The sequence below is a fragment of the Peromyscus maniculatus genome, chromosome 13 (genome assembly GCF_049852395.1).
Source record: "Peromyscus maniculatus bairdii isolate BWxNUB_F1_BW_parent chromosome 13, HU_Pman_BW_mat_3.1, whole genome shotgun sequence".
Taxonomy (NCBI): Eukaryota; Metazoa; Chordata; class Mammalia; order Rodentia; family Cricetidae; genus Peromyscus; species Peromyscus maniculatus.
Window position 1 is genome coordinate 47861707 of NC_134864.1, and position 20029 is coordinate 47881735.

At 39.7% G+C, this 20029-nt stretch overlaps 1 protein-coding gene across 12 annotated transcripts in view; it reads right to left on the reverse strand.

Annotated features, from left to right (window-relative positions):
- Unc80 (unc-80 subunit of NALCN channel complex) overlaps positions 1–20029 on the reverse strand; it is a 182610-nt gene that overhangs the window by 89625 nt on the left and 72956 nt on the right. For 11 of the 12 annotated variants that reach the window (XM_076550199.1, XM_015993863.3, XM_006974970.4 and 8 more), the window contains exons 23-25: positions 14303–14515; positions 5322–5457; positions 1767–1900 (exon numbers count right to left, since the gene is read on the reverse strand). In XM_076550199.1, coding sequence (XP_076406314.1) covers positions 1767–1900; positions 5322–5457; positions 14303–14515 — 483 coding nt within the window. The remainder of the gene's footprint in view (positions 1–1766; positions 1901–5321; positions 5458–14302; positions 14516–20029) is intronic. The other variant, XM_076550201.1, reaches the window with a different exon arrangement.

Sequence of the window (20029 nt, forward strand, 5' to 3'; positions counted from 1 at the left end):
ATTGCATTAATCTGGAGGCTAAAAGGAATGATATTGGCAGAAGTCAACAGGTCTGATGCTTTGTTTTGACTTTAAACTAAGCGCCTTAATTTGACTTTATAGAGTATTCTCAATGGCAGGATGAAAATGGCAATTCAGAAAAGTAAAGGCCAAGTCAACATGACATCACAGAGGGCAGTAGCTGGAATTTTCTCTTCCAATAGTTAAATGGTCCAGTTTCACAGTTCAAATGAGGGTACTTTTCTTTTGGAAACAAGCATTTTATTCATAAATGTTTCTAATTTGAAAATACCCATTTTTTTTGGATGTGAGGAAATGGGTTTTCTAGAACTTTGAAAAAATAAAGCCAGAGACTGTGCCCCACGGTAGCAGAACACTGATTCCTTTATCCAATCTCTGGCGGCACCCCAGAATTGGGGGTACTAACTTATTCATGCTGTGCGGTTTTAACAGCAGGAGAGGTGGGTTCTAAAATACCCTTAAATGGAAGTTGATGTGACAGTTTGTGGAACAAACCTTGTATAAAAGAGAATCTGGTTTTGTCTGGCTCCTCAGGTAAAGCTGAAGGCTGACTGTGATGAACGCACCATTGGTGTCCATCAGGGACTCAGAAGCCCAAGGTGCTCTCTGTTACCACACACTCTGAAGGTGTATGGGCCCTGCATAATTTTTATATCTATAGTGAAATAAATAATACCTGGCACATGACTGCATTTTTATGTGCCTATATGTGTACTTTGTGTGTGTGTGTTCATGCAGTATCATACTTTCTGTCTATCCATAATTCACAAGAAATTCTTTGAAAATATCTACATGATTGGAAATGTTGAAAATCTAAACACCTAAGTCATTTAGACCATACTGTATGTCAGGAAACTCTTGGGAAGCAAGCACACTTCTATATGAACCTAGGAACAGTCAGTGCAAAAGAAAATCAGCAATGATTTCTGAATAATGTTGACCATAAAGTTCCTCATTGTTTGTAGGGTGAAAGAATATAGGTTTCTAGATATTTCCATCAAAATTAGTGGTGATTGTGGTGATGTTTTGTTTGTGCTCTAGCAAATAAAGCTTGCCTGGAGATCAGAGTGAGGAGCTAGACACTAGTTAACTCTAGCGGCCAGGCAGTGGTGGCACACACCTTTAATCCCAGCACTTTGGAGGAGGAAGCAGGAAGACCAGGATTTCAAGGCCACCATGGGCTACACGAGATTCATCCAGTCTAAAAGAGAAAAAGAGCCAGGCAGTGGAGGCTCATGCCTTTGATTCCAGCACTTGGGATCTCATACCTTTGATCCCAGTACTTGGAAGGCACACACCTTTAATCCCAGCATTAGGGAAGTGGAGACAGGAATTAATATGGCTGGGCAGAGAGGAATATAAGGCAAGTGGAGACAGGAGCTCACCCTTTTCAGTCTGAAGATTCAGCAGAGGCAAGAAGTCTCTCTAGTGGCTTGCTCCTTTACTTCTCTGATCTTTCAGCACTTACCTCATAAGACCAATTAGAATTCTTGCTACAGGCGATCATTGGTCAAATGCTGTACCTGAATGCACTGTCTCCAGTGATTTCTAAGTCAACCTTGGAGTTATTATTATAACAGACATAATAGATTGTCTTTTTAATGTATGAAAAACCTTTGGTTAAAATGTTAGATCAAAACACAGTTGGTCTTCAATCATTTAAAGATGTTGGGAATACTGGAAACCCAGCTACAGTTCATTTTCTCCGAGTAGCCTGGCTACTGACACACGATGTTTTAACATACCACCAGAGGTTCAGTGCGTGGTCTAGGCAGGCAAGAAAAAGTCTCTCTCAGGAAGGTGGTTATCTCCAGGAGAAGTTGGCATGCTGCCATCTTCAAGGCAAAGGGACAGCCACATTTAGAGGGGTTCACAGTACCTAAGAAAAGAAAGAATTCTTCATGAGAAGCCAAACCAACATCAAACAGAGGGTCATGGTGTGATGGAGCTAGTGACACCCATGTAATGTCAATCTGCTCATGAGAATACTTCCGGCACAGACCTCAATTTACCTATTCCTGTCAGCATGACTTGGGCATGCCCACCTCTTCTTCTCTACAGTTGTGTAGCAGGTGCTTCAGTATTAATGTATCAGACGAGCAGAAGTCAGTGCTTCTGTTTAAAGTACTATAGGGTAATACAACACAGCTCCAATGCCACCAGAAGACGGTTTGGTGAAAACAGAAATTGGAAGCTATCTTGTATTCAATCAGATCTTGACTGCATGTATGACCACCAGCTAGATTTGGAGCCCTGAAATCCTTTCAGCTCATTTTTAGGAAGGGATGTTTGTCTTCGGAGAGCAGTGAAGCTCTTTCAGCTCTAGTTCGATTGGTGTTTATGCAACAGAGATTCAAGAAAATGTGTCACCTGGTCACTCATACCACACCCTTTTGTTTGTGACAGGGTCCCTCTACATAGCTCTGGTTGCTCTGGAACTCACTCACTATGTAGGCCAGGCTGGCCTCAAACTCACAGAGATCCTCCTGCTTCTGCCTCCCAAGTGCTGGGATTAAAGGCGTGAGCCACCACTCCTAGTTTATACTACATACTTTAATAAAGCTGTCCTGTCACAGTTAAGACTCAGCTGTGCCAGAAGTGACCGGCAGTCTCTTTCTGAAGAACACTGGCCTTTTACTTTGTCCGACACCCACTCCTCCATGGACCAACTAATTGATTTTGATCTAAAGACAGCTAATAGCCAAGGGAACAACAGGACTTAAAAACTGTCCAGATCGGTTGTGAGACTTGTATTAACATCAACCATGAAGAAATAGCCTGACTATTTCATCTTCAGCAAAGAACAAGGCCATGTAGTATTCTGCCTCTTACAAAAGAAAGTAGTTATCAGTTGAATGAATCAAGTCATCAAACTTTCACAATACCATTATATATCAACAATTTAAAAAAATACCTCTAAACTGTCTCTTTGGCATAATGAGATTTCTTAACTAACTAGTATACATGATTTTTTTTTTTTTTTACATAGAAGGTAAAGTCAGTCTTCTGAGGGTATCTGGCCTGTTTTCCTCCTGAGAACCATTTTTTTTTTCAGAGTTAAAACATGGCTGGAAAATCTGCCTCTCATTAAGAATGGAAGAGACAAGCTTGTGTGGAATTTCCAACAAGGCATGTGCTTATGTTATATTTAGCTTTGGAGTGCAAGATTAGCTAAATCACACATAACAACCTCATAATCAGTGGAGAATCACACATATCAGTCTTATATTCCACAGAGGATACAGGACTCTGAAAGTTACCTAGATGTGTGAAATTTAAAGAACAAGTTTATAGAAACTAGACGTGGTAGTAGAGACCTGTAAGACAGCTACTCAGCTGTTTGAAGCAGGAGAATTTGAAGATTAAGACCACCTTGAGCTACATAGGAAGATCATGATTGGAAAAAAGTAAATAATAGAAATAATTGAACACTAAACACTCTGTCAACCTCTGGATTTGTCTTTTTACTCATAAGGTTACCATTCAGAAACCTCTGGAGGCAGTAAACTTGTCTGTCTGTGGTCTAGTCTCTTTCCTAATTATTACCTGAGTTATTCTGTCACCATAAGAAAAGATGGAGCTCTACATGACTCAAACAAAACATTGATGTGCCAGCCATCACATATGAATTAATGGAGCTTTTGTGGTTTAGAGTAGATTGTACACTGCAACCTAGGAGGGTGTACTCATTTAAAGTTGTTTCAGCTCCCTCCATTCTGAAAGGCCTCTGAATGGCTTCTAAGTTATGCCTCTGGCTGACTGGCATTTATGGCAAGCCTTCCTTAAGTTTAGTTTAACCTATGAGTGAAATTAAACACCCTAAATCATTCAAAAATAGGCTAGATTATCTTCAGAGTCAACTTTTATCATTGGGCTGACATACCCATGTAGAAATTCAGTATTTTATTAACAGAGATGTCAAGATTTTTTGCTTTGACTTTATAAGGTATGAAAAGGGAGCCAAATAGTGGGAAAAATACAAGTTCCTGGTGCAAAAGAGGAAAGGAACACAGTGAGAGTTTTCCTTGATTAATGTTTAACCTTTTCCAATGTTACCATCTAGCCATTATTTTATATGTGATGGCACAAGGGTGCCGCAGGTTTGGTATGAATTGAACAAGAATGACCCTTAAAATATAACCAGAGAACTTGAATTGCAAATGAAGAGGAAAGGTTAAATGGAAGATATTGCTACTTCCCTTGTGGAAAGATTCTGATTATACAGGCCAAACTGGAATTTACACTCAACAAAATATCTCTTCATATATTCCACTCAGGCTTGTATGGTACAGAGCATATGTATGTACAAAACAATGCTGTAGAGGATCTGGCAGGAGTGTTCTTGTCCCTAATTCTATGACAACTCTAATAGATACAGTACAGCACAGCCACAAGTTAAGCAAACTTTGACTTTCTTATTAAGTTGTAATATGCTCTGAATAAACAGCTCAACATTTTAATTCTTTGGAATGCATTTCTTGTGTGGTGTGGTGCATATACTTGCTAGTATAGGTATGTGCACATGTGAATGTGGACACACATGTATGTGCATGAATGTGGAGGCCCAAGGTCAAGTGTCTTTCTCTAAAAGCTTTCTACCTATAAAATTCTGTTCTCTGATCGGCTCTTTCAGTGAATCAGCTCATACGTTCAGCTAGACTGACTGGCCACACTGACTGGCCAATGAGTTCTATGGACCTCCCTGTCTCTGTCTCCCCAGTGCTAAGGTTATGGGCTCCCACAACTGTGTCTGGCTTTTGAGCATCTAAATTCAAGTCCTCCTCCTTGTGCAACAAACAGTTTACCTACTGAACCATCTCCCCAGCCCCTGGAAAGCACTTCTGGTTCAATTCTATTTTGTAATGATATTTTTCTTTCTCAAAGCAGTAACAACATAAAACCTGAAAAAAAGTTGAAGAAAAGAAAACCCTTCAGGGCAAGCAATGTTTTTTCACAACTGTTTTCCCTCTCAGAGGCTTAGTATGAATCTGTGGGTAACAGCAAGAAGCAGAGGCTAGAAGGAAATGTCTCTCGTCTCTTCCACATTGTCTACGATGCTTCACCCCACCTACCTTCTCTTCCTGACTCCCTCTCTCTCTCTCTCTCTCTCTCTCTCTCTCTCTCTCTCTCTCTCTCTCTCTGGCTTTATAAACATGCTTTACACCCACATGGGGAGAAGGGGAATGGTCTATGAGAGATGTAGGAAGGAGGAGAGGATGAGAGAGGAAGGAAGTATTCACTGCTCCTAAAGCAGAGTTTCTTACGAGCAGGGGGTCTTGTAGTAAAGGGAGTCTCCTTACTGTCATCTAAAAAGTCTTCCTCCTCATCCTCCTTTCGCAGCCTTCTCTTGGTCTCCTCATCATAAATAAGGCCGAGCAAGCTGGCAGGGCTCTCGCTCTCTCCATGGCACAGCTCATTCAATCGGATGCCAATTGCCTAACGGGGAAAAGGAAAGAATGAAACAGGACGAAGGATGACGGACAATAAAACATCACACAATCAGCCAAATGATGGGGCTGACTTCCCACTCAACTCTCCGTGTGTTGTCACCACCATCTTGGTCAATAAGGAATCTAGAGAAGGAAGGAATAGTGTCTCCAGAGTCATTTGCTCTAAAGATTTGGAAAAAAATGGAACGGACACTTTTGTATGCATATACAAACATTTTAGGAACCAAATGTCCATCTTTATTCAAAGTTTATTTGTTTTGTAGGTCTCACGTAAGGAAGCAAGCAAGCAGTGTTCTCTCTCCCTGTCCCTGTCCCTGTCCCTGTCCGTGTGTGTGTGTGTGTGTGTGTGTGTGTGTGTGTGTGTGTGTGTGTTAATTCAAGGTAAGTGTGCAGATATGTGCATTTGTGCCAATGTGTAGTCCAGAGGAAGATATTGGGTGTTTTGTTCTACGATTCTTCACCTTATTCCTTTGAGACAGGCTTTCGCCATGAATCTTGAGCTGGGCTGGTGTAGAGCAAGTCCTAGCAAGACTTGTGTGTCTATCCCACATAGGTAGGGGTGGCCACACTGGACCTTTTATGTGGGTACTGGAGATTTAAACTCAGGTCCCCATGCTCACAAATCAAGCACTCACGCCCTGAGCGATTTTCCCATCCTGCATGTAGTTATTTTTAACTGAGGGTTTTAGGGCAGTGAAGAAACAAGAAAGCATCACTCCTTTGAGGCTTCTGATTATGCTATCTTACAAGAATGTCAGTGCCATGCTAATGAGTTTGGAAGTCGGCAAGAATTCTATTCCTGTGATTTTATTTTTAATACCATTATGCATGCACTTATTGGTGTTTTTGGAGCTCTCCCCTCCCATGATGGTCTGTAAGTTAGTAAGAAATGTTAACTGCTCTTCTGGTAGAGCTTCTAAAAACCACATTAGAAACAGGACTTTTTAATAACCTGGCACCCTGACAATATTGGCTCTTAACTTGGCACACACAGAATCAGACTCTTGTTATCTGTTCTTCTGAATCATGACACATGGCTCCACAATTTATCAAAAGGAATTTTCCATAAGAGGTGAGTGCACTATCTCTATCCAGTTCCTATTGTATCCGAACTATGTAGACTATGCAACAATGAAAGGTCACACAGCCTTAGGGAGGAGTCTCAAGGACGAAGCTGAAATGACCACTGACTGGGTGCTGACAGTCTTGTGCTCTGTGCATTAATCAAAACAAACCCCTGCTTGTTCTCTTCTTCCTGTATCATACTTAGGGAATGTTTAGCAAAGTTAAACAGTCTTAGGCAAGCAAAGAATTAGACTCGCTGCTGGAAACCAACCTGGACCCATGAACGGATGTGCAAAGTGCTTCCAGAATGCTTTCAACAAAAGCACAACTGTTTTAAATATGTTAAACTTCTGGAAATAAAAAGGTCTTCACAAGACCTGGAATTAAGTGACAAAATTAAAAAACCAAGGAACAAAAGCCCTGATAAGAAAGTACCAACAAAAGCTATCACAAACCCCACCCCCATTTTACTTGTTAACTCCAGAAGTTTTAAACAAATAAAACAAGACCATGGAAGACTTTGTACTGAGGATGAGCCATGATGAGTTTGGAGTTGAGTTAGCCAGCTGAAGGGAAAAACTCAAAGAAGATAATTTTTTAAAAAATATTGATCCTTCTGGGATATTATGAATTATATGGATTATAATGAAATAATTTAAATTAAACCTACAGTTTATAAAAAAAAATCAAACCCTGGGGCTGGAGAGGTGGCTCAGAGGTAAAAAGCACTGGCTGCTCTTCCAGATGTCCTGAGTTCAATTCCCAGCAACCACACGGTGGCTCACAGCCATCTATGATGAGATCTGGTGCCCTCTTCTGGCCTGCAGGCATATATACAGGCAGAATAATGTATACATAATAAATGCATATAAAAAAATCAAACCCTGAATTTGCCTAAGATAACACTAATATCTAAATTATAATTTCAGGTTCTATGTCTCATCTAAGACTGAAGGAATGCCTTAAGGAGATGTAATTCCTTTCTACCTCCATTCATGAAATATTTATAAAGTGAGGTAATCTGTAAGGCTTTAAATGAAACATGAACCTACATGAGCTGTTAAAGAGAATTGGTGGTGTCTTTTTTTTTTTTTAATGTGTCCTGATGAATTATGAATGCACTTACAGGAAGATCACGGATGGTCAGGGAAGTTACGGAGGTGAAGAGGCTAAGCTGAAGGCTGTGGACAGAATCTGATTTGTCGCATCCTGCCCTTGTCCTTACTACACTCTGAGTCTATTGGGGGGTGGGGCGAGAATGTGTTGAAATGGTACACTAACTGGTTCAGAAGAGAAACATCATCATACTCTGTTCCCAGAGCGAGGTATCTTATCACCACAGACCTAGAGAGGCTGATGTGTTGGATGACTGGAAATGGAGAGAATAGATGTTCACATGAAGGGCCTAAAATAGATACCAGGCATTCAGGGACTCACCAGAAAATTATTTAAGAACTACTTTTTTTTTTTTTAAATGAGGAAAATGTGCAGGAAGGCAGGGAAGGTCTCTTAGGGCTAGGCAGCCTAAAGAGCCATTTGAGGGCTATTCAGGAAGGCAGTGAAAAGTCATGAAGCTTGGCTTTAAAATATATGGAAGTCTACTGCTTACATAAACTTATAATTTTATATATTATTAATTATATAATATAATTATAACATTACATATTAAAATATAATATATAATTAAAGTATATGTTATATATAAATTTATAAAGTAAATTTATAGTATGAAGGTTAAGGTAAGTAGGCTTTGTGTGTATGAGCTAATAAAACTTCATCACCCATAAGCTTAGTAATGATTTAAGCAAAGGTTAGACAATGATATCAACCTGAGAAATTTGCGTGTAACTTAAGGAAAGAGGGTGGGCACTAAAACCATTTTCTCCTAACCAAACAGCCAGTATTTATAGAATGAATCAGAGAGGGCAGGCTAGAGGCAGGGAGATCAGTGAGAACAGTCTGTCTTGGATAGATTGTGTCCCGTGGAGGTGACCTTACCAGCTGCGTGCAAGGCGGACTGTATAGTGTAGCTGGGAGGCTGAGACAAACTGAAGACAATCATGTAAGTTTGAGGTAAGGAAAGTCTGACCTGTGGAGACTCTGATTAAAAGAGAGAGATTGGAATATGCTGCATGGTGGGCGTCTCCAATGCTGGTGGGTACCTCTGACATGAGCCTAAAGCTCTGACGTGACTGCAGATGAGTGTGGATTTAGGAAGAAGGGTTTTTATTTTTGGTTGAACTAAATTTAGGGATATAGATAAAATACCTCCCAGATGAAATTGGCAATGCAGACCTGGGACCTAAAAGGTGCTCTGGACAGGGTGCTTGGCTATTCCCACCCATCAAGTATTGGACACATGGGAACTGAGTTACCCAGAGGAAAACCACAGGGGAAGAAATTATAAGAGATCTCAGGTGATGACTATATGGGGAGGAAAGAGGTGACATCAGGAAGGAGGACACTCATCAAATGAGGTAGAGGGTTCAAATGGGGTCAAATATTTCTGTAGCATAAAGTAACTAGCCAGTTGTTTTGAAAATGCACTTTTGTTTCCAAATCCACGTAAACTGAGAGACTCCAAAACTGCTCAAACTTTTAGGAACAACAACAATTGTGTGTGTGTGTGTGTGTGTGTGTGTGTGTGTGTTTCACCACCAGAGGACTAGAAATGGTGAATGTTGTTACTAAAAAGGTCTTTAAAATTGATTTATGTGGAGAATAAAGCTAAAAGCTGAAAACTGGCTTGATTATCTATCTTAATGACCTCAAATCTCATTGCTTTCTTTTCAAGACACGCCCCCCCCATTTTATCTGACTTAGGCAAGGGAGTCACCCTTAATTTCACAGGGGTTCTGATACACATGCATGTTGACGATAAGAGGGAGGTGGCATCCAAATTCTAATAGCTGTGTAGAAGTGAGCTTGACACTCACTTGCTTGGGAGATTTTTGTATTTTGGGGGAAGAGTGATATGTAGGGCAGCTCTGTGAACTCTGTGATAGAATATATTTCTGTTGCAGACTGTCTCAATTAAGATAAGATGAAAATAAATCAATCATATTTTAATTATATCAAGTTAATAAAGCATGAAGAAATACTAGAGTTGGAACGACATCAATATAATTATAGTATAAGATCCATCATTTGAAGATTTTAAAATGGTGGCCCACACATTGCTGAAGTTAAATGCAATTTTACCTGTTAGTGGCAAATTATTAATCTCACTACATTTAACTAAGCTAAATAGATATTCTTATTAAATCGGTCTGTTTCTGTTTCATGCTTCCAAAACTACCAGTGATACATCTCTATTTTGCAGATTAATGGGTGAAATAACAGATCAGTTCAGGCCTCACACATTCTTCCCATCTGTTTTCTAAACACAGGAATGCAAAAAGAGATGGATCAACTTGGCATATTGTATAAAACATCTAAATTTATCATACAATTGATTATTAATCATACTAAAGACTCCAGTGGAATTGGTATTGTATGATAGCCCCTTTTCACTAAATTGAAACAATGCCTGGAGGCACCTTTCTCAGAGAGAAACACCATGTTCACCAGACATACATCTGGTGAATGTCTTTATAATTTATGAATTCTTGGAAGAAGTCTCAAAATGTATCCTTATGTCCTCTTTAATGTTATTATCAGAATAGGGTCCACCTAGTAAAAATCTCTTCAAATAAGGTGACGGTAATGTTGGTTATTTATAGCTGATTGTCTCTTTGCCTGGGAGAAATATAGGAGTTAAGCACTCTACCCCTCCAAAGAGTTAAATGCTGAAGAGAAACACTTTACATCTTCATTTTACTTGAGAGCAAGACTGTCCAAAACTACTTGGGCTTTTGAAAATGGAAAACCATTCTACCAGCAGGGAGCTGAGTGGTTTTAATATAGTTGGGGTAGAAAAGAAAGGGTGTTGGAATAAGAAAAACCTTTATCCTGTTCACTGTCATGTGGTAATACACATTTCCAATATGATGATTTTGCTTTGATAATAATAAATATAGTCTCATAGAAAAACAATCACTCTGATTTCAGCAGGATTATGAGACCAAATAATTAGGAAATAGTGTTCAAATATTTTAATAACAAGAACACTAAATATGAAAGAGTTGGGGATTTGCAAGTATGCTTAGTGAGAATGCTTGGGTTATAGCTTTATTCTCACCAGAGGAGAGGCCATTCAGGATGAACTCATACATGGATTAGGTGTTGAGTCTCAGGGAGGAGTTCATGAATTGGGAGGAAGACAACAGAACCAGCCCCGCTCCAATGACCTGCCCTACCTTCCCTAGAATCCCATGTTCGCATTTCTGCCTTTAACATTGTACCGCAGCGTCACAACCATCCTGTCAACATGTTTTACAGAATATTTTAAAGGCACTGTCTCTGAAGACTGAGTTTTGAGGCAGCTGCCATTCCCTACTCTCTACCTCCACCCCCAGCCCAGTTACGTTTTCTCCACCAGTCCCGTTTTGTTCAATATGACAGGTGCCTTTAAGATTTTCTTTTAGCATAGCTATTCACAAAACAAATTTCGGGTGATATTTCTATCACCTAGAAAAGAGATCTTATAAGAGGTCTGTCGTACAGGCCAGTGAATACCTTTAACAAGAAAAACTAAAATACCAACAAGGTGACAGAGTAGTAATTAATGCCATTATCTTGAACATCTGGGGACATCCTGGAACACAGATGATAAGAGTCAGGCAGAGTTAAAGTATGATCAGGGAATGGGGGGAGCGAAAACATTTTTCAAATAAGCAACACTGAGGGAATCTTAAAATTTTACTTCAACATTTATATGATTTTTATCTTCACTTTAAGAGAGACAATAGTGAAGGGCTACCATTTATTAAGATTTTAGTTTATGGGCAAGACAGTTCAGGCTAGGTCATGAATACACTTGCCTTCTCTAAAATATTGATGGCAAAAACTAGGCCAGGCTGTGGTGGCGCACACCTTTAATCCCAGCACTCGGGAGGCAGAGGCAGGTGGATCTCGGTGAGTTCGAGGTCAACCTGGGCTACAGAGTGAGTTCCAGGAAAGGCACCAAAACTATACAGAGAAATCCTGTCTCAAAAAAAACCAAAAACCAAAACAAAATAAAACAAAAACACAAAAACTAAACTCTGGGGTATAAACTGCCCTAACCAGTTAGAATGATCAATTAACCTAAAAATCTGATGTCAGCTATTCATGTGTCATAAAGTTCAATGTTTGCATGTATTTATCATAATCTCTGATAAAATTAACCTGCATCAAGTATAATAATAGCATCTATCTATCATCTATCTATCTATCTATCTATCTATCTATCTATCTATCTATCTATCTATCTATCTATCTATGTATCCATCCATCCACCCATCCATCCATCCATCCATCCATCCATCCATCCATCCATCCATCCATCCATCCATCCATCCATCCACATCCCCATCCATCCATCCATCCATCCATCCATCCATCCATCCATCCATCCATCATCTATCATCTATCTATCTATCTATCTATCTATCTATCTATCTATCTATCTATCTATCTATCTATCTATCTACCCATCTCTCATGTGTGTGGTGGTGAACACACACGTGTGCATGTACACAATGGAGACCAGGGGTCAAACTCCAGCGTCGTTCCGCAGGCCGTACCAACTTTTGTTTTTGTGAGACAGAGTCTCTCACTGGCCTGGAGCTCACTGGTTAAACTAGGCTGGTGGCTAATATCTCCGTGATCCACCTGCCTTGCCTCCCAGCACTGGGAATTCAAGTGGACTCCCATGCTTGGTTTTCTTCTTGTGTGAGTTTTGGAGATTGAACTTAAGTCCTCACTGGCAAATACTTCACTAACTGTTCTACCATTCCAACTTCAGTTAATTTAAAATCTGGTAAAAAGGACTTAGGAAATTAGTCCACAGTGAGTCTACGGGGACACAAGGAATTTATACAACAAGCACGAAGTCAAGGTTTCAGTGGGAAGAGAAGTTTCCAACTCAGGCTCGGTATATTTGGTTTTCTGTCTAGCGAAGCTTCATCTTATAGTTATGAATGTTGATGTTATGCCAGGCACACGGTGGCACATTCAATGAAGGATCTTCCTTCCTTCCTTTTGCTCCTGTGGGTCTGGTGTATCTTCGTGTCTCATGATATATACATTTGCCTATACTGCTTGACTGGTGCAAACTCTTGCGTTTAGTATTAAATTAAGCATCACAGAATGTAGGAAAAATATAATGGAGTTATGCAGCTTGACTCACTGATTTCTAAACACTGGATGCCACAGAGGAAGAAGGTTTTCTCTCATATAAACCGTGCAACGGAAGCTTGGAAAAGGCAGTGCCAAGCACAGATCATGAAGGTTAGTGTTAATAAAGAGCACTGTTTGATGTCTGTGAAACACACCTCACATATTTTTTTTTTACATAAGATGGTTATATAAGACAATTCAAAGAAAATGAAAGAAAAGAGAGTGATTCATGTGTTCATGTTTATGGTCAGAGAGCACACAATTTTGGTACAGTGTGTGCCTTCTGAATTACCATGTAAGAGAGATGAAGAAAGACCAGAAGGAGAAAAATCCCGAATTAGTGACATTAGTTGATAAGTTTCAGGGGAAAGAAGGGGTCGAGAGATGATAATGGATAGGAGGTGAAAATGAATACAGCCACTATATACATGCATAACACTGATAAGGAATAAAAACATTAAAATTTTAAAAAGAAAAATTATGCCTCCAGGATGTAAATATTTCATATTGGTAGCAATAATTTGATCACAAAGATGATTCTTGAATTCGGAGCCACTGAGGGAATTTATACTAGTAATATAGGGATATTGAACCCTTTGTATGCATTTGTGTTTCTTTCTGCTTAAAATTAGTAGAAAAAAAACCCTTAGTCTTCTTGAATTTGTTTTAATTCTTCACTTTCTCCCTTCCTAGAGTGAGGAAGTTGGCACCATAAGGGTCCATTTTATTAGGATTCTTAAAGCAGAGTTGTTCATTTCTTAGTTATTTACTTATTCATACATATGCCTATAATCATAGATGGCACATTAGGGAAAGAAGAAATCTCCTATGAAATTAAAAGGGAGGGACTCTGGGTGGTAAATAGGTGCTGGGAAGGACAGCATTTCTTCAGTGCTGTGGTCAGAGCTAAGTAGCCCATGTTCTGATAAATAGCATCCTCATACTCACAAACACACAAGTACCCACAATTAAACTCAGTGAGTGAAGAAAAATAATCAAAATAGCAGGGCCTTCTTGGGGGGAAGGGTTTCAAGGGGAAAGGGGGGCTGAGATGATAATTGGTAGGAGGTGAAAATGTGTAAAGCCAGTATATTTATACATAAAATTGCCAGAGACTAAAAACATTAAAATTTTAAAAAGAAAAGAAATTATGCTTCTAGGATCTAAATATTTTTATAATGATTTGATCACAAAGATGATTCTTGAATTCAGTAATTAAAACCAAGGCTTTTGAATCCAACACGGAAGATGAAATACTGATTATTTCAACCTTATGCAATGCCAAGTTACTTGCCCCCGTATAAACCTCAGTGTCCTTAACTATAAAACCAAACAGTAATTAATATTCAGCCTTATAGATTTGTTGGGGGAGATTAAATGATTACTTTCCCCCCAAAAGCATTCATTCGGTACCTGGAATATAACAGACAATAAACAAATTCCCTAAGAGAAACTTCATTCCACTTGAATGCCTGAGGTTTTACAGAAGAAAGACAAAGGCTCACATCTCCCCACTGGTAGAAGAGCTTGGCAGCATTCCACTGCAGCTTCTGGTTCCGCTTGTTGCCCACGATGGGAGACCTGCCCCGGGAAAGGCCTTTCTTGGTGATGTTCACATGGTGCCCTTTCATCCACTCTGGCCAGTTGCCCCGGTTGCACCGGTGAACAAAACGGGCACATTCCAGAAACAGAGCTGCTCTGGCCACCACAGGGGCTTCCTGAGAAGGATTAAGGAAAGAACAATGTGGGATTAATAACCGATTTCTTTAAATTGGCCTCAAGTGGAAGGACTGAGCTTCCTGGTATACATCAGTCCTGGTGTTTTAATTTACCTTGGCCACATTTTTCAGGACGGCATTAGCATAGTAGTGGGAAATCTGAAAATGGAATCTCAAATTCAAAGACGCTGTACACATCAAGGAATGAGGTATCCTAAGAGGGAGGGCCCATGCTACTTTTACCTTCTCACATGCTTTCATTATATATATATGCGTGTGTGTGTGTGTGTGTGTGTGTGTGTGTGCGTGTGTGTGTGTGTGTGTGTGTGTATAATTGAAAATAGATTCTTGTCATACAAAATATTCAGATTATGGTTTTCTCTCCCCCAACTCTTCCCAGATCTTTCCCAACTCCCTACCTACCCAAATTCACATTCTTTCTTTCTCTCTCTCATAAGAATATAGACATCTTCAAAATAATAATAAAATACAATAAAATAATAACAAACCAGAATAGGACAACTAGGACTTGAAGGTATGTGTGAATGACATTTCAAAGCTTTTAAATAAGAAGTTTCAAAAAGCATAAACCTTTAACACGAATAAGCAAATACTCCATGTCTAAAATTAATCTTACTCCAGTCTAGGGTGCTGTTATATTGATCCTATCTATACTGGCATGTTTTCTAAGACCACTCACAAGTTTCAGGAGATGAACTGTTTTGTTTTTGTTTTTGTTTTGCACACTTTGAGTATTAGAAAAAGGAAGAGGAAGATTTTGTTGAATTAATCTTTTTCCTGTATAACAGACCAGATTCTGCTCAAGAAGTATCTATCATTTTAGTTGAAAATAATAGAGAAAAGAGGAAATTATTTAATTGATAAATGATAAACAGAATATTTTTTCCATGAAAATAAAAAGCAGGGCTCCCTCCTGACATGCAAAGATGTGGCTTTTAAAATAGAAGTGGTAGGTTTGATACTCAGAACCTGGAAAAGTGAGTTACTCTGCAGAACTCTTTAAAAGCTAACAAGCATGTACTGGGGTAAGGGTGTGGTAAAGATGGAGGAGAAGAAGAGAAAGAAGAGAGGATAAGGAAGATGAGAAGAAGGAGGAGGATGGAGAGGAACAGAAGGAGAGGAACAGGAGGAGGTCATCATTAGGTCATAAGAAAAATACAAAGTGTTACCTTTGATTTTTACCTGTGCCAGTTTTCTTTTTAACTTTTTATTGATTCTTTGTGGCTTTCATATCATGCATCCTGATCCCATTCATCTCCCAAACCCTTCATATTTGCCTTCTGCCCTTACAACCTCTGCCCCAAAATAAAATAAAATTTAAAAGAAAAACCAAAAATCAAAAAGCAAACAAACAAAACCCCAAATTAATGATCCAACAAACCAAAACCAAAACAAGCAAAGCAAAACAAATTAAAAAAAAAAGTCTCAGTGTGGATACTGTAGCGTGACAGTGAGTCACATAGTATACCCTTTAGTCCATATATCTTTACTCATAAGTGTTCATTGCAATGAGTCCTTAGTCTGGTTCGAGGCCTCTGGCTTCTGCTACACTAGATACTGGGCCCTCACTGGGACTCCTCTTGGATATACTATTGTTGCTTTGTGTCACGGAGATCCTGCAGCTTTGGAAAGGCAGGTCTGGCCCCTTCACATGCTCCAGAGGTTCATAGATGAGGTGGATATCAGGACAGGCTAATTCATAGCCTTGGTTCTGGGTCTGGGTGGTAGCTGGGTAGTTTTCTCTCATCCTGACCACCTGGGTAAGCTCTCTTGTGCTGCTCTGGATAGTTCACCCAATGCAGCAGGTAACAAGGCCCACTCTCTGGGGTGTTGCAGTTGGTGAGGGGCAGGGCCAGCTCTCCCACTCTCATGACCTCAGGGGCCGCTCTCCCACCTACCCCAGACATGGAGGGTTGGAGGATGGGGAAGGGCATCTCTCCCTTGCCCCCATCACCTTGTGACAGCCAGATAGTGGGGTTAGGTCACCAGTACCCTGCCAGTGGGGTCAGCTCTACTGTGCTGCCCAGGCAAGGTCAGGGCCTGCTCTCCCGAGTGCTGTGGTTGGTGAGGGCAAGGCCAGTTCTCCCTAGTGCTGCAGCCAGTGAGAAGGATCAACTCTGTGCAGACCTGTCCCCATTGTAACACCTGTGGTGCCACAGACATCAATGCAGACCTTGGGTGTGGCAGGGCCAAGGACCCAGACATGGCTTAGGCTGCAGTTCCGGCCCGGATGATGCCATGGCCTCAGGTGGCAGTGCATGTCACACAGGTCTGTATGAGCCTGTTGTGCCATTTTTTTTTAAATGTCACATTGCCACCACCACCTCTGGGTCACTCAGTAACTCTAGGCTGTCAGTGATCACAGATTCTCAGGTTGAAAAGAATTTTTTGTTGTTGTTTTTTGTTTTTTCGAGACAGGGTTTCTCTGTGTAGTTTTGGTGCCTGTCCTGGATCTCACTCTGTAGACCATGCTGGCCTTGAACTCACAGAGATCCGCCTGGCTCTGCCTCCCGAGTGCTGGGATTAAAGGTGTGTGCCATTGCCACATGGTAAATTTTTTTCATCATTTTAATCGACAAAGTTTAGAACAATTCAATCTATAATGCTAAAATAAATATTAATGTATAGAGATTATGTCACAGTTGACTTCTTACAAATTATAACACATAACAACACTATGATCAAGAAATAATACCCTCATTTTAAGAGTCTTAAAAAACAAACCCAACATGTTTTCCACATAACCTAGACTGTGAAGGTGAACATACAGTATCCAATCTGATGTTCTCCCATTCCCAATTCTATGCTGTCTTTGTCTTCATATTTACATTGTCTTAATTTGTATTCAAAGACCTTACTAAAAGAGAATTTGGGTGGTGTAGGTAGACTGTATTTAGGAATAAAAATCAATCAATAAATACAATATTTTTTAACACAATATCACATGCATTCTATCATTTAAAACATATTGCAGTTCTGTATAATGAAAAACGATGTTCAACCTTGGTGACTTGGTTTAGCTCCCTGTGTATTCCCATCTCAAGTGCTGTACAATCTAAGCGAATCAAAAGGGAAGCTGTTTCCTACATATGAGATCTCATTAGATGATTAAAGTAAATTACAACCCCCTTATCTAAAGCTTAAATGCAGCTATCGAGAATTCTATAAACTTAATTTTAAAAACGTTTTTAAAGGAAAATAATTACAGTAATGCATCATAAAAATTCTAGTTAAGAACCACATTTACAGAGGGGCTTAATTTTTCAAACCTCATTGACAGGAGACAGAAAGTTAATATAGATGAAAAGACAAAATATCAAATGAACACTGTGTTAAGAATCTGTTATTTATACACGAGTGATAAGTGATGAAAGTCTGTACAGAGACCAAGACATGGAAACAGGTCATTGGGAGAGTTCATTCTTCAATTCCAGGAGTCTGCAGCAGAGGCATGAATACGATGATGCTGTTGTACATGGTCTGAATACTGAGTCTTCCCATGTAAATGTTTACTAAGCCCAATTGGATGTGCTGGCCTGCATCTGAAAAGGGCTGAGACATCTGTCTCTAGAAAATGAATGCCAGGCAGGAGGGCAAGGCCAGTACTGTAAATTTATTTTCTTCCTGTCAGACTGTGACAGATTCTCATTATAAAACAATGTGAACTCAATGCTTAATGACAGGAGACAGAAAGAACACCCATGGCAGAGCACCATACAGTGAACTCTGACTTTTATAGGATTAAAGGTAAAACCCAACTTAGATTAGTTACATGTGGTAGAGTCTTTTCACCACTCCTAACTATGGGCTAATGAAGGAATGAACAATTGATGGATGGATGGATGGATGTGAAGAGGTAGAAGAAGCTTGAAGTGTTTTTAGATGAACAGAAATTTCAGTTTTCTACTTTTTAAAAATTTAGCATGATAAAACCCAGATGTTACCAGCATATAGTTATTAGCCTTGGTAGTTTGAAGTTTGGAAATGCAATTTAGATCAATTTGAGGATATATTCTCTTTATTATACAACTCCACACAAAGGGTGAGACTGGTTATTATCCAATGGTTTTGATTCATGCTATAAAATCCAGTATCACTGAGAACTGCCACAGCTTGAATAAAGAATCATTCAAATGGTATCCTTTTTGAATAATCCTCATGATCCTGGTAAATGGGAGGCAGGCTTGGGAATTTTATATTCAAGATGTTGTGAATTATGTCAGTTCCTAAAGCATTAAGTATTCATATCCTCCACTTCTGTTCTTTGAGACAGGATCTCTCTACATAGCCCTGGCTGTCCTGGAACTGACCAAACTGGCCTCAGACTCACAGAGATCTGCTACCTCGGCCTCCTGAATGCTGGGACTGAAGACGTGCCTGGAGAATATTTCTATTTAGGAAGTTGAGGGGGATGCTGAGGCACAAAGCCAAAGATACTACTATGCCTTCTAGCAAAAGATGCTAAGCAATAATAATAAATACAGAACATGTGTACAACAAAATCTAAGGTATTCTACAATGGATGTGGCTGTGATGAGTATCTTTTTAAGTACTATTTAAATCACAGTTTTGAGAAGGGGAGATTTGAGGAGGCAGGACTATAGACTACCTAGAACAGAGGGTTCTTTCTAGCCACTAAGGAAAGCCAAGGTATCCCTTCTGATGGAGCTTCACTCTTACAGTTCAGTACAATCTGCGGGACCAATAAATTATGGAGGTATGACGTAATGGAGATAGATGGATTCACATCAGGGAGAAAGATAACTCAAAGGGATGGGGAACGAATCAAGCAAATGCTGCATTGCTAAAAAGATCATCAATTATCAAAGGCCCAGTCACAATGAATGTCAACACTGGTCTAGAGAGGGAAATAACAGGATACAGGTGATATGCAGGGGAAATGGGGGGAAACGTGGTACTTAATTGGGGCAAGCTACAGAGGGAGAGAGAGGGAGTATAAGGCTAAAGTTAACCTATAAGCATGACTTGCCCACGGACACATAACTTCTTGGATTGTTGTGGGCTGTTGTTCATGTAAGATAACAAGCCACCTGTTTTGATGTCTGTAAACAGGGTTGGTTGCCTCAGCTGCACACAATGTGCTTTATCACACAAGGGCAGGAGTTATGTAGGCAGGAAGTACATCAAGGATGTATACTTGGCCTGGATTAGAAAAAAGCAGAAAGTCCACAGCCTCATGGGTTTGGCTGACCTAATTCATACCATTTCTCTAGCAATCCTGGGTGTGGATCTGGCCACTCTCCATATTCCTGGCCCGTCTTTAATAAAGCTTGCCTCAACTGGACAATTATGGATTCAGTCATTCTCACAATTTTCAGGTTTATCAGGAGGAAGGACAAATAACACAAGGGTGTTTTTTTAAAGCCATTAAAGAACTATATTTTCTTCTATTTACATATATATATATATATATATATATATATATATATATATATGTAAAACACACACACACACACACACACACACACACAC